We start from the raw sequence: 14,459 nt of genomic DNA, 5'->3' as shown, positions 1-14,459 counted from the left end.
CATAAAATGAAAATCATGGCATCCGGTCCCATCACTTTATGGCAAGTAGATGGGGAACCAGTGCAAACAGTGGCAGTCTTTATTTCCTTGGGCTCCAAAATCACCGCAGACGGTGACTGCAGCCAGGAAATCACAAGATGCTTGCTCCCTGGAAGAAAAGCTATGGCAAACCTAGACAGCGTATCAAAAGCAGAGATTACTTTGCCAATAAAGGTCCATACAGTCAAAGTTACGGTGTCTCCAGTAGTCAAGTATGGGTGGACCATAAAGAAGGTTCAGCACCAAAGAATTGATGTTTTCAAACTGTGGTGTTGGAGAAGATTCTTGAGAATCCCTTGGATTGCAAAGAGATCCAACCAGTCCATCCTAAAGGAAATCAGTCCTGAATATTCATTGGAAGGACGGATGCTGAAGCTGAAGCTCCAATACTCTGGCCACCAGATGGGATGAGCTGACCCATTGAAAAAGACCCTGATGCTGGGTAAGATTGAAGGCAGGAGGAGAAGGGGACGACAGAGGATGAGATGGTTGGATGGCATCACTGACTCAATGGACGTGAGTCTGAGCAAACTCTGGGAGATAGTGGAAGACAGGGAAACGTGGCATTTCTGCAGTCTGTGGAGTTGGAGAGAGTCAGACACAACCTAGCGACTGAACGTCAACAGTAACAGAAACAGTTTCTCTCGGGCCATCCATGTAATTGCTGACGGCAGGATTTCATACTGAGTAATTACTATGGATTTCATATGTCAATATTTGATCATATTATTGAGATCCTGTTCAAATAGTTTAAAACAGTTACTTTACAACCGTTGTGTGACACTTCTGATTCCTGAAGTTTTTGAGGATTCTGTCTGTTACTCTCAGTTCTGGTAGCTGTTTCCTTGTCATTTCATTGATTGATTGATTGACTTTTTACTATGAAACAGCTAATCGCTCTGGAATTATGTTGTTCACTCGCTTAGTCGTGTCTGACTCTTTGTGGCCCCGTGGACTCTAGCCCACCAGGCTCCTGCCCGTGGGATTCTCCAGGCAAGAATACTGGAGTGGGTTGCCGTTTCCTTCTCCAGGGGACCTTCCCCACCCAGGGAGCGAAACGGCATCTGCTTTGTCTCTTGAGGCTCTTGCGTTGCAGGAGGCTTCTTTGCGCTCTGGACCGCTGGGGAAGCTCCAGGCATAGTATGGAATCTCCCCTAAAACTGTCCCGTGACCGTCCTCACGCATTCCACGCCCAACTTCGTCTTGCGCAGCTCATCTAGCTTTTACTTTTGTTAATATTCCTCATTCTAGAAATAGAGTTTCAAAGCTTGCGAAGTGAAATGCTCACTACCAGCCTTTGCCTCGAGCTGGAGCTCACCCTGCTGTGCCCTTCAATTGCTCTTTCAGGCAGACCTTCGTGCCCGAGAGTATTTCCCTGTTAGTCGCCTCGGGATTTTTCACATCTATGGGGCCGATCTACGAGGCAACAAGCCAAAAATATTTTGAAAACTGTGTATATTGACTGTAGAATAATGATAACCCTCACCACCAACTAATTCTCACTTACTTTAAGATACAAATGAACATTTCCGTTTGCTGAGCACGTCCCAGCTATCGGGGAAAGAACGAAGCCAGATCCATGCCGGTTGCCACGGCGGCAGCATAATTACCCATTTTAAACCTGGCACCTACCAGGGCAAGACGAATTTTAAAAAGGGAAAGGTTTGCTCTAAACACAGTACCCGATCATCCGAGCCAGACCTGCGTGGCTCCGAGTCTAGCACGCCATCTGCCCTGCTGGCCATCGCTGACGCCGTGAGGGCCCAACTTTCCCGTCATGTCTGAGCTGCAGAGAGGAAGCCGTGCTGCCTGTCCTCGACTACTCTGGTCCCAGGATTTCCCGAGCTGTCCCTTCTCTCTTTCACCTTTGCGTAAGGCACAGTCAGTTTCTGTCACGTGCAACCAGAGACGCTCAAATACAGTCATGGAGGAAATAAAAGTATTTCTCAAGCAATTTGTCATGCAAAATAAAATTTGGAAGACAGCAAACCATTTCTAAGCATCTTTGTAAATGGATAAATTGCTAACAAGCCCTATGAACAATTACTGATGTTTGTTCTTACGAAACTTTATAACAGAAAATATTGAATGCCTTTGGGTAATCAAAATCTAGCCAAATCCAATTTCTCAGATATCCACCATTCAGAAACATTCTGCATTTCTAATGGCTTATACATTTGTCCTAAAAGTATTTCCTTCACACAAACCAGCTGAAATTCCACTTCAGGCATGACTATTATTTAGACACTAGAGAAGAAAAATGTCTTGATTTTTGATGTCAATTCTTAGATTCGTTATTCACTCAACACGTGTTTATTGGAGGTTGATGGCTTCCCGGGAAGCGTGACCCCCTGATGTCCCTGGGGGTGAATCCGGGCCACCATGGACTGGCTGCCTGCAGTCACAGCACTCTGGTCTAAGCTCTGCCGCTGACTTGCTGAGTCAAGTTGTCACCTGAGCCTCCATTTCCTCTGTTACACACGGAAGCGGCTGAACTAATCTCTCTATGCTCAAGTTCAACCAAGAGGTGAGTCAGCAAGGAGGTTACTGGACTCTGAGAGCTGCTGGAAACAAACCTCTATTTCTCTACTTACTCTGTTCCGCAAAGAGAAACAGTGATTTCTAGAAAAGCAGCTGCAGGCCTGCTCCTCGCACAGGAGGAGAGAGGAAGTGGCCAGTCTGTCCTGAGGCTGCACTTGACTGCTTCTCTCCAGCTGTAAGGGATCTCAGTTTCGGTTTTCAGAATACATCGGTCGACTGGAATAACCAACAACTGACCAAAAACACGCCTCCGATCATGATCTGCGTGGAGTTGAGCGTTTATGAGGAGCTTGCACACCTCCGTCCGGCCGGTCCTCCTGCCAGGGGAGGAGACACACTCTCACCCTCCTCGGGCTGTCCCTGAGGACACTGGGCGGAGAAGCAATGGCCCAGAGGTCAGACTGCATGAGGTGAGCTAGCGCAGGACTAACCCGTCTGACCTCACATCTCAGCTCAGTCCAGGACCGCGCCCTGCCTCTGCTGAATTGCGTTGTTGTTGTTGGGTCGCTCGGTTGTTTCTGACTCTTTGCAACCCCGTGGACTGCCGCACGCCAGGCCTCCCTGTCCATCACCATCTCCTGGAGCTTGCGCAGACTCATGTCCATCGAGTCAGTGATGCCATCCAACCATCCCATCCTCTGTCGCCCCCTTCTTTTCCTGCCCTCCATCTTTCCCAGCATCAGGGTCTTTTCCAGTGAACTGGCTGTTCGCTTCAGGTGGCCAGAGTATTGGAGCTTCAGCATCCGTCCTTCCAATGAATATTCGGGGTTGATTCCTTTCGGACTGACTGGTCTGAGCTCCTTGCAGTCTAAGGGACTCTCAAGAGTCTTCTCCAGCACTGTCAGTTCCTCGGCGCTCAGCCTTCTTTCTGGTCCAGCTCTGTCTCCACTGTAGGGTGGGGCAGGCGCCGGCTGTGACCAGCCGGCTGTCCACCTGGAGGCCAGGCAGTGCAGGGCCTTCCTTCAGGCCCAGGCCCGGCAGCGAGGGCCCCAGGCTGACTGCCCACGCCCTGGGCTCCTGTTCCAGCTGAGGTCCTGGACACGTTCCTTCTGCCTGCTTCCGTCTCCTCAGTTTCGAAGGATAGAGGCGAGATCGAGGCGGCGGCAGCAGCATCAGGTCCTGATCGCAGGTCCTGCCAGGATGGGGATGGAGGGAAGAGGACTCAGGCTCTGCAGCCTGCGGAGGGACGGGGGTCTACAAGAATCAGGCCTCACCCGGGGCTGAGCACCCTCACCTGGAGCAGGGACCCCTTCCAGGCAGGGTCCTTGTGAAGGTTTAAGCGGACAAACACTTAATACCCACCTCCGAGCAGCGCGTGGCAGGCAGTCGATGGAGGCTGTTCATTTGTCAGCAACGCTGACTCACTCTATCTTGAGTGGACCTGCCTAAACAAACACTGTCTTGTTTAACAGGTACACTCAGGCTGAACCAAGCATTAAATTGTGCGAATCAAGATTTAACCTGTTACTCCGTTTGCAGTGACTTCAAGTAGGGGTTTTAAAGTGAAAAAGTTTTTGAATGAAGTCAGATGATAACAATGAATTTGAGGCAGGGACAGAAAAGTGATCTAAGGCTTTTCTTCCTTCCAGGAAAATGACGCATTCATTGTCATCCTTTTTGGGGGGAGGAGGGGACACAGCAAACTTGTGTTTAGTTTGTGAAGAAAACAACATATAGTTAAATATTCTGAAACAAAGCCCCTCATTAAAAACTCCCAGAAATGGGATTCCCTGGTGGTCCAGTGGTTAAGACTCAGGGCTTCCACAGCAGGGGCTCAGGTGTGAACCCTGATGGGGAATTAAGATCCCGCATGCCACATGGTATGGCCAAAAAAAAACCCAAACCCGGAGGCTATTTTGAGTCTCGACACACCTCTTTCCTAAGCCAAGAAGGGAGAAGAGAGAAAAGCCTCAACTGATTAGCAATTTCTTTAGATTAAACGAACCCAGAAGTCTGGCCCCAAACTGCCTAAGACCGCCCGGGACCAAGATGGAAGCAGAATGGGTCGAAGGCTGCAAGGGAGGGCAACAGAGAGTCTCCATAAAGCCTCGTCGCGTGCGTGCCAGCAACTGCTGAGAGTCATCAATCACCTCTGACGGGACCCTGGAGAAAAGCCAGGCCTCTGGCAGGGGCACGTCATCTTCAAACGTGCAAAGACAGAATGTTTGCAACTTGCTTCCTGAAAGGTTCAGTACCTTAATACACATGGCCCGGAACACAATATGGACACGAGATACGAACGGACACTTCACGTAAACGCCTATTCTTTCTAAAATAAGCGTATAGTAAAAAAATAAGTAAAACAGCAAATAGTGAACACACAGTGGATTTTGCTTTGGTAAATGCTTTATCACCTCAGCAAGCGCACCCGTGGATGGCTGCGGCCACTGAGTCACCTCCACGCCCAGGTCGCCGGAGGGCGGCTCGAGGGGCCTGTCGCTGCGGCGTTCCTTCTCAGGACCCCGGGCACACCCTCCTCTGAGCCCCTTGCCCAGAAACATCATACAGTGGCTGCCCAGCGTGCGGTGACTAACTGAATGAGCCAGGTGGCCTTGTCCTGTTTTGTGCCGGGTGTCCTTTGCATTAGCTGAGTAATGACGTTGTGATAGTTTCAGGTGAACAGCGAAGGGATCCAGCCACATATATGCACATACCCATTCTCCCCCAGATCCCCTCCCATCCAGGCCGCCACGGAGCATTAAGCAGAGTTCCACGTGCTGTGCATGTGTGTGTGCTAAGTCGCTTCAGTCCTGTCCGACCCTTTGCGACCCCATGGACTTTGGCCCACCCAGGCTCCTCGGTCCACGGGACTCTCCCAGGCAAGAACACTGGAGTGGGTTGCCATGCCCTCCTCCAGGGCATCTTCCCAACACAGGGACTGAACCTGCGTCTCTTACACCTCCTACACTGGCAGGCGGGTTCTTTACCATTAGCGCCTCCATGTACTGTACAGTAGGCTAAGTTTAACACAAACAAAAAGAAAATAATAAAGTAGGTTCTAATGGCAACATCTGAATTTTAATTGTAATAAGTTGGCTATTAAGTAAAAGCAACTGGCACTTAGCAGAGGAGGCGGGGGTGGTGCATGAAACGGGTGAGGAGGGCCTAAAAGTGCAAACGTCCAGTTAGAGATAAGTCATGGGATATAAGGAAAGGCCTGGTGCCTGCAGTGAACAGTGCCACACTGCATATCTGAAAGTTAAGAAAGTAAATCTTAAAAGTCCTTATTAAAAGGTTAAAAAGATTTTGTAACTGCATGGTGACAGGTGTCAGCTAGACGCAGCGGTATGAGGTACACTTGAGACATCATTAACACGTTATATCAATTATACCTCAGTAAAAATTTTCAGATAAAAAAAAAAAAGCAAGTAAATAAAAGCAAGTGTTCTCCACCAGGCTTCTCACTAACCTCTATGGAAGAACTCAGGCCTACTTCCGGGGCTCCCCTAGGTTCCCTGGGCCTCTATCATCTATGACCTAAAGCCTAAGCCTTGGTCCTTGTTGTTCTGTCGCTAGTAGCGTCCAACTCTTTGCCACCCCGTGAACCGCAGTACGCCAGGCTTCCCTGTCCTTCACCATCTCCCGGAGTTCAAACCTAGACAGCGTATTAAAAATCAGAGACATTAGTTTGCTGACAAAGGTCTGTATAGTCAACGCCATGGTTTGTCCAGTAGTCATGTATGGATGTGAGAGTTGGACCGGAAAGAAGTACTTACCTGTGACTTTTTACCCGGCGTCCACTGGAATCAACCAAAGTGATTTAAAAGACAGCGAAAACCCACAGCCTCTGCCTCTGCGACATTCCACTTTTTAAGAAGAAAACACAGCCAGCCATTGGTCCTTATGGGAAACTTCATCAAGGCACGAGCAGAAGCCCCAGCGTTAGATTACCTTGAGGCCAGCGTCCTACTCGCCTCACCCTGTTCTCAGAACCACCCCACGAGAAACTCACGGCTGACCCCTGGGTACCCAGAGCTAGGGGCGCCGAGTCTCGTCAGCGGAAAACCCGAGTACACCTGAGTCAGGCCCCCACCCCCGAATCCCAGGCTGAGGCCACAGACTCAACAACTGCACTTCCGTCTTGCGCTGCTGGAGTATTTACCTCCGAAGAGAACACACGTGTAAGTGGGCCCACGCGGTTCAAACCAGCGTTGTTCAATAGCGAGATGTATTTTACCAGGGAAGAACTGTGGATCAGTTTAGGCAATTTATTCAAGACCTAACCCTAAAGGAAATCAACCCTGAATATTCACTGGAAGGACTGACGCTGAAGTTGAAGTTCCAATGCTTTGGCCACCTGATGCAAACAGCCAACTCACTGGAAAAGACCCTGATGCTGAGGAAGACTGAGGGCAGGAGAGGGTGACAGAGGATGAGATGGTTGGATGGCATCACTGACTCAACGGACATGAGTTTAAGAAAACTCCAGAAGACAGTGAAGGATGGGGAAGCCTGGTGTGCTGCAGTCCACGGGGTTACAGTTAGGCACAATCTTAGTGACTGGCAAATAACAGGCCCTAAGGGGCAAAGATGGGGCTCAAACACTCCAAGGTGTGGCCCCTGGGTGTGTCTCTCCAGGACAGCCGTCTACACTGAACCTGAATGAACAGGAAGAAATCCAGTATTAGCAAAGATATGCTATTCAATATGCACTTTAATAACTTAACTTTCATTATCAGCTATAACTAACTAAAAGTAGAAAGCCAACAGATAGCATTGTTTTAAATAATAACTTATATAAGCAAAGATTTGTTTAAACCACTTTTCTTGCGGTTACGTCTGGCACAAAAAACTTTCTCAGTAACTGTTTACCAGATGAAGGTAACAGTCAGAAAATGGACTCCTGGTTTCACACGTAGTGGACATCTGCCACAGGCACCCCAGACGCTCCAGGGGCCCGACCTCCCCTGTGGCGGCTTCAGACCTGGCAGACCCTGGAGAGAAATGACCCTCGCCCACCTGGGGTTAAAGGGAACCACGTTATCACTCAGAGCTCAAAGTCCCACTGACCCACGCAGTAGGTGGGCAGGGAAGGACGCTGATGATCACGCCGGCCGTCAGTCTACATCCGACGTCAGCACAGGCCTTCAATGGGGCCAGAAAAGAAATGACTTCAGCTCTGTGGGTCCTGAACCGCTTGACTCTGACGCTGGACAAACGCGGCCACACACGTGTTAGCAAATGAGCCTGGCTGTGCCCATAAACTTTATTTCTGGACACTAAAATGTGAATGCTGTATAATTTTCATATGTCATGAAATAGTATTCTTGACTTTTTTTTAACCCATTTAACAATCTGAAGATCATCCTCGGCGCACACACCATACAAGAGCAGGTGGTGGGCGGCATTTGGTCTGTGGGCAGTCATTTCCCAACTCCTGGTCTAAACATACGCTCCTATTTTAACCCTTATTTTTCTCCTGGCAGTTAGGGCAACTTCTACTTGATTACGTGAGAACAATAATACAAAATTTTCTTAAGGCTTTGTCTGCTGGTGTACACGTTTTTAAGACAAAAATGTAACACGTACTTATGTCAAGATTAAAGATACTGGTAGATGAACAAACTGGCCAAGTCGCATTTATTTCCTCACGTCATGTCTGCAGCGGTCTCCTGCATGTGGTGGCATCTGGTTGCACTTCTGATCACAATACAGGAAGTGCCAGGTCCACTTGAAAACCCTCATCGGTACAATTCCTGTAAGTTAGAGATAGCTACCCGGGTATTTGTGATAGCAAAAGCGTGCTCTGAAGCTGGACCTCTCCGGTTTGGTTCAGAAACAAACGTTCGCAGTCATTTAAAAATGGCCATCTGGGGAATGGGCCAGGATATAAAATGTTTGTCTGGTAAAATTAACTGTTTGGTGTTTTCCAAAAACAATTTTCAAGCGTTAAAACTTGTCTATTGAATTGTTCCATGGATATACACTATTACAGCGGGAACGAACAGGCCACAGGCCATGTTTTTATCAACTTGGCTAACTTTTTTAAAAGAATGTGTTCATGAAGTAGTCACATTTTTATTCAGATAGAACAGTGGCGAGATGGACTCTCTTCTTCCCACATCTAACGCGTGAGGTTGCTGCCAAGACGCCCCAACCCCCAACGACAAAAAAATCAGAGACTGACTTGGGTGTTTCATTCAAACCTATATTTGCAGTTTCTCAAACGCTGATCCATAGACCACCTTCCTGTTACACGTGTGCACCTCCGGACAGCAGAGACGCCCGGCGCCCGACAGAGGACAGCGCCTCCTCCGTCCACAGGTGCATCCCTGCGCCCGCCCGCCCGGTGGCGACGCAATAAATACGCGGCTTGCGGCCGCCTGGGTCCAGCAGGCCCGCCACTACCTGTTGTAGGCCCGCTCCCGTTTGGACTTCTCCAGGGCCTTGTCCATGGTCTTCTCGCTCTCGCCCCGGCACTTGGGGCAGTACCACTTGCCCTTGGGCTTGTGGCTCAGCCCCACGCAGGAGAAGTGGAACCACTCGATGGGGCACTCGTCGTTGTCGCAGCCGATCATCTCCCCGTAGGAGACCTGGTTGCAGAGACAGTACGTGGGCTCGTTCGGGTCGATGGGCAGGTCGGCGGGCGACGCCTCCCTCTCCGCTTTGGCCTTGGAGCGCTTCTTCTTCTTGGAGGCCTTGGCCTTCTTCTCCTTGGGCGTCCCCGAGGTGACGTCATCGTGGTCGTGATTATTAGCCGCGTTCTCCCGGTTCTCGTTGTTGCGCTGCCGCCGGGACCTCTTGTTGTTGGGCTTCTCCGCCTGCGCGATCGCCTCGTTTTTGGACTTGTCCTGGCCGGCTTTGCTGTGGCCCGTGGCGTCAGCGGCCTCCTGGTGGGCCTCCAGCAGCTCCACGTGGCTGTCCACCTGCCGGGCCCGGTTCTCCACCAGCTCCACCATCTGACTCACGAGCTGGATCTTCTCGTCGCCCAGCTCCTGACTGCGGATCAGCGCCCGCTGGATGCAGTGCAGCGCTCTCCGCTTCTGGGCGCCGTCCGCCTCCCGCTTGAACCTCTCGTAGTACTCATCCAGTTCCTTCAGGATCTCTGCCAAGGGGAAAACAAGCGTGAGACCCCCGCCGAACATAGTCTCCAACCCATAAAACCGTGGTTGTCAGGGACCAAAATGATCAACGCAAGGCTTCCTAGGACAAAAAATCTGTAACACCTAGGCCTTTCTAACAGGCTTTTACCCCGTTACAAAAAGAAAAAAAAAAATCTCTGGAACTAAATACAAACGTTAACACGGTTCCCATTTATCAAAGTGTACCCCAAAGCTTCCCAAGGGACTCTGCGTGCGCTCAGAGCATGGGTAACAAAAACTCCCTGGACAAGCAGCCATGGGGAGAGTTCAAGTTTAGGCGAGGTATTGAGGCCCAAGCTTTTATTTTCTATAAAACTGAAGATTATGTCCTATATTTCCATTGTTTTTATCCAAGCATTTTGGGAACATTTAAAAGGCTGTTATTCTCTTTATTTTAGCACACCGACATCTAGAAGCTACTATGAAATTAGATTATATAAATACTACTCAGTGGCCCACGGCCTCAGTTTACTCGCCACATCATTGCATCACAGCACGCACTGGAGTATCTCTGTATCACCCTGTTACTGAAAACAAGAATGGTCTGTAAGGAGGAGCCAGACAAGGGCAGCCCTGCTTGGACACAAAGGTAACAGCGTTCACTTTTCCCTTTACTGCTTAGAACAATAACATCTGTATCTATAAAAGACAACAGATTTTAAAACAAACAAAACTCCCTCCTACTAAATGTTAACCTATTTGGGCAGGTTAGAAAACAGTATACCTGATTTTAAAATGTAATTTGGCAAATGGAACTAGGCAATTTCTCAAGAAATAGAAGCTGTTAGATAAATCTCACTGAAACAAGGAAAGTAAATATTCTTGCCAAAACTCTACTTAAATATACAGAAATTCCCAGACTTATTTTCCCTAAACAGTAATCATTAAACAGTATCAGATTTTACTCCTGGAAACCCTTTGCAGTCTCTTAAGATAAGGCAATTCAACTCTGCAGCTAGGAAGTTGGGGAGGATGTGGGTAGAAGGTGTATAAAATGTGACATGACCACTTCCAGATGCTATCTCCAATTAGTTATAAGGCACACACCTAACACCAGGGTAAACAAACGAACTGAGGTCAACACCACTCAAGCATGTATTATTCTCCAGGCCGCATTCTTCAGACTGCCTTCTACTAGAAAGGAGGAATGCCAGAGTCTCAGGGGCTCTTGGAGTAAGTAATCCTGAAAACAAGCAGCTCTGTTCAACTTATCCAAGTTCTATCTCATAGGTGTTAAAATATGAGTTTCTGCCATTTATTTTTAAGTGAATTACACATTACACAACTGTATCACTTGGTTTAATCAGTAACCCAAGTTTCTGAAGACAATGTTAGCATTTCATTGGAAAGACACCAATTCCATCATACCACTAATTTGAAAGTTAATAGCATACAGCTTCTTTCACATCACAACCAAGCTCACAGCCCTGTTAAGCCTTACTGTGGGAAAGAAGCAAACATCCCATCAGAAAATCACCAAGAAATAATTCTGTTACCTGCACAACAGCATACATTTCTTCAGTGCCCCCAAGCAAAGCACTCTTATCAACAAAGCCACTGAAGTACAAATACCTGTAAACAAGCACCCGGGTGCTAACTAGGGAGGCATCCTGGTCTCTTTAGCTCCATTAGCGCCAACTGCTGCTAACCCTTTTTTCTAAAAAGGCTCCACACACCAGCACCCTGTGAAAGTAATGGTACTATGAAAGGAGTCTTAAAGTTAATGGAGACTGCAGCACAGTTTAATCTGATCTGTCCGATGATTAGAAATGTATTTTAATTTTACATAGGGATGGTACCAAAGTTCTATTAGGAAGCCCTCTTCCTTGGGGGTGCATCAGCATTAAAAAAAAAAATAACGTTTTAAAAATAACTAGAAAATATTTCAAATTGAAAATAACCTCAAATATCATTGGCAAACGAATTACAACCCATCCTTATGAATTAATGTCCCATTGAAAATAAGCAAATACTGTTAATCAAAGCTTGACGTGCAACCGAGAAGTCAAGAAGGAAGCCTTAATTTCTAGACTAGACTGCGCTGCAAATCTCGGCGTTTATAGTAAATCCCAACCGAATGAGTTACGACCACTATATGCCAGGTGACGGGGCTCCCTCGGGGCCCCGCCGGGGTGTCGGTGGGGCTGGTCTTCTCCTGTGGAGCCGGACACGCGCAAAGCCGCTGTCACCGCGCCTCTGAGGCGGGAAACAGCGAGTCATCAACCTCCGGCTCCGAGCGCAGCGCACGCCACCCGCGTTCCGCGTCCGGGGCACCCACCCACCAGGCCCGGGTCACTCACGGCGCCGCCGCTCCCGCGGGCCCCTAGGGCCCGGCAGGAGGCCCGACTGCCTCCTCGCCAGGCCCGGCGGCAAGGGCCGCCGGTCTCTCCCCGTCCCCCGGGTGTCCCCATTGCTCCGCGGCGGAAGTGACCCGCTCCCGTCCTTGGGGGGGCGGGGTGCGGGCGGGGCCGAGCCGGACCCCACCAGTGGAGAGGCGGCCAGCGGGCGGCGCGCCCCGCCCCTGGAGCCACTGCCTATAGGGACCGCCGGACCGGAGGGCGTGGGCCAGACGGGGCACCAATCACGACGCAGGAAGGGAGGACACAGCCCGCCCCAGCCGTACCAACGGCCAATGTGAGGCCGGAGGCCGGCCGACCCGAAGACATTCGAATCGACTCGACCTCCTCCCTCCTGCCCGCCCCTCTACGCAAGGGAAAAAGAAGGCGGCGGAAACAGAGCAGTGCCACTCACAGTGTAAGGCCCGCCCCCATCCGGCCCAGGAACCAATGGCTCAGCGACGGACTGATAAGGACATTCCATGGGAGATACCGAGGCCAATCACAGGAGGCCGAGGCGGAACGATCGCAATATGCTAATCGGGCGCCTATATAAGTCGCCGCGAAGCCAAGCCTTGGGCAGAGCGCGCAGGGGCGCCTTGCCGTACGGGCTGTGGGTTCGTGTGGGGCCTTCCTGGCTATCCACCTCCCCCCGCTCTTCCGTTTCCCTGCTGCGCAGCCCTGTAAACATTAGTAAACTCCGAGGGACTGTCCACGGCACAGACACAGCCCCCAGCGCCGTGCCTGACCGGGCAGCAAAGTTTCCCCAACGGCCGACAATTCCCCGCGGACCCGACCCCTACGTCTCTCGGGCAGTCTGGGCGGCAGGGGCTGCAGAGGACGACGCACAGATCCCCTCCCCTGCCAGGTCCCTCTCCAAACCGAAGGTACCTGCCTGCGCCCCCCCGAGCGCAGCACGGATGGGCGACTTCCTCGCCCCATCATCCCTCCCCTCCCTTCCCACGGCACACACGGAATAAAGCCCTGGCCCTCCGCAAGCTACACCCGGCCGCGGCGCCCCTCACTCGGTGTCCGGCGCCGCGCGAGGGCCGGGGGCTGGGTGGGGGCGACTGGAGCCGCACCATGCGGAGTACGGACCCCGGACTTTACGTAACACTCAGATTCGGGACTGGGTGGAGGTGGTTCCGGGGACCCCTCGCCCTCTGCGCCCTCCCGGCAGCCCTGCGCGCAGCCCCGTCCCCGCGCCCCTCAGCCTAACGACCGCGGCACAGCCCTCCCCAGGCGCCGTGGCCTGCGCCCCCTGCGCCCCCTCCCCCGCAGCACCCCGCCTCGTCACTTCACTACAAAGAGCGCTTTGCTCGCGCAGCCTGGCATCGAGACCTCTCGTTCCTCCTTCCTCCTCCGTGCCCGGGCTTCGCGCACAAGGACCTTGGCAAATCAAAGACGCCCCAGACCTTTTGTTTCTGCCCGGCAAGGGCCCCGCCGCGGGCTCGCGGCTCTCCAAGAGGGGAAGCAGGACGGCCCGCGGCCCCGCGACGCGCCGCCACCAGCGGGGATGGAGCAGCCGCCCCCGCCCATCCATCCCGCCGTACCTTGGTATTTCGCGTCGATCTCCCGCATCAGAGAGACGTTTCTCTGCAGATCAAAAGGCAGAGACTCGATGGAGTCCAGGTAGTCCTCCACGTAGTTCACCAGGTGGATCTGCTCCCCGTTGGCAGGGCTCAACATGGTTCACCACGGTCCCCGGCGACTCCGCGCGGCTTTCCGCTTCCTCCGGCCCCCGCCCCCTCGGAGCCCGGCGCTGCAAAATGCAAGGCTCCCGCCCGCCGGCGCGCCCCCCCCCCGACTCCAGCCGGCCCCGCGCCGCTACATCTGCGAGCCGCGCCGCCTGGGCCCGGGGACCGGCTCCTGGCGGGCCGGGCCGGCGCTCGGCGGCCTCGGGCGCGGGGCGGGCACGGGCGGGCGTGCGGGCGCGCACCCCGGCGCCGGGGCCGGGGCCGGGGCCGAGCGAGCGCGGGAAGGGGCGCGCGCCGCCCGCCGCGCCGCACTTGTCCAACGTGGAAAACCCAAATACCAGTTTCAAACACTTGGGAAACATTCGGCCCCCCGGCACCGCGCATGCGCCCCGGCGCCACCGCCCCCTCCCCCGGGGGCCCCGCCCCCGCCGCACGCACGCCCCTAGTCAGCCCCGCCGCCCGGGGGTGGGGCTCTGTCTGTCACTCCGGCCCGGGCGGGGGTCTCGCGGGCAGAGGGCGGCGGGCGGGGAGCAAACTTTACTAGGAGTTTCGCACTTGCAGGCAGAGCGGCGTCGGGCGGCACCGCACTCCCACTGGGGCGTGGGGGGTGCCGCAAGGCGGCAGTAGGCCCCGCCCCAGACTGCCGGAGATGAGCCCCGCAGCAGCAGCCCCGCCGCCAGCCCGCGGACAACCTCTCTCCAGCCTCTAGCCCCTCGCACTCCCCCAGCCCGCTCTGCAGCGGAGAAATACATAAGTACGGCTCG

General features: G+C 52.5%; 1 protein-coding gene across 1 annotated transcript; it reads right to left on the bottom strand.

Annotated features, from left to right (window-relative positions):
- Nucleotides 1-7,877: 7,877 nt before the first annotated feature.
- Nucleotides 7,878-13,783, bottom strand: ING1 (inhibitor of growth family member 1). Its single transcript, XM_052650112.1, has 2 exons — nt 13,552-13,783; nt 7,878-9,625 (listed from the first exon to the last, which is right to left on the bottom strand). Exons 1-2 carry the CDS (start codon nt 13,685-13,687, stop codon nt 8,925-8,927), a joined length of 837 nt encoding a protein of 278 aa, XP_052506072.1. The 5' UTR covers nt 13,688-13,783; the 3' UTR covers nt 7,878-8,924.
- Nucleotides 13,784-14,459: the final 676 nt, after the last annotated feature.

The sequence above is a fragment of the Budorcas taxicolor genome, chromosome 12 (assembly GCF_023091745.1).
Source record: "Budorcas taxicolor isolate Tak-1 chromosome 12, Takin1.1, whole genome shotgun sequence".
Taxonomy (NCBI): domain Eukaryota; kingdom Metazoa; phylum Chordata; class Mammalia; order Artiodactyla; family Bovidae; genus Budorcas; species Budorcas taxicolor.
This window is presented reverse-complemented; position numbering and strand designations above follow the sequence as displayed.

Bases quoted from the DNA above. Each gene is read 5' to 3' on its own strand.
- ING1 (XM_052650112.1), bottom strand. From the start codon at position 13,687: ATGTTGAGCCCTGCCAACGGGGAGCAGATCCACCTGGTGAACTACGTG. The intron at 9,626-13,551 runs GTACGGCGGGAT...TCCCCTTGGCAG, and splicing joins GATCGACGCGAAATACCAAG to AGATCCTGAAGGAACTGGAT.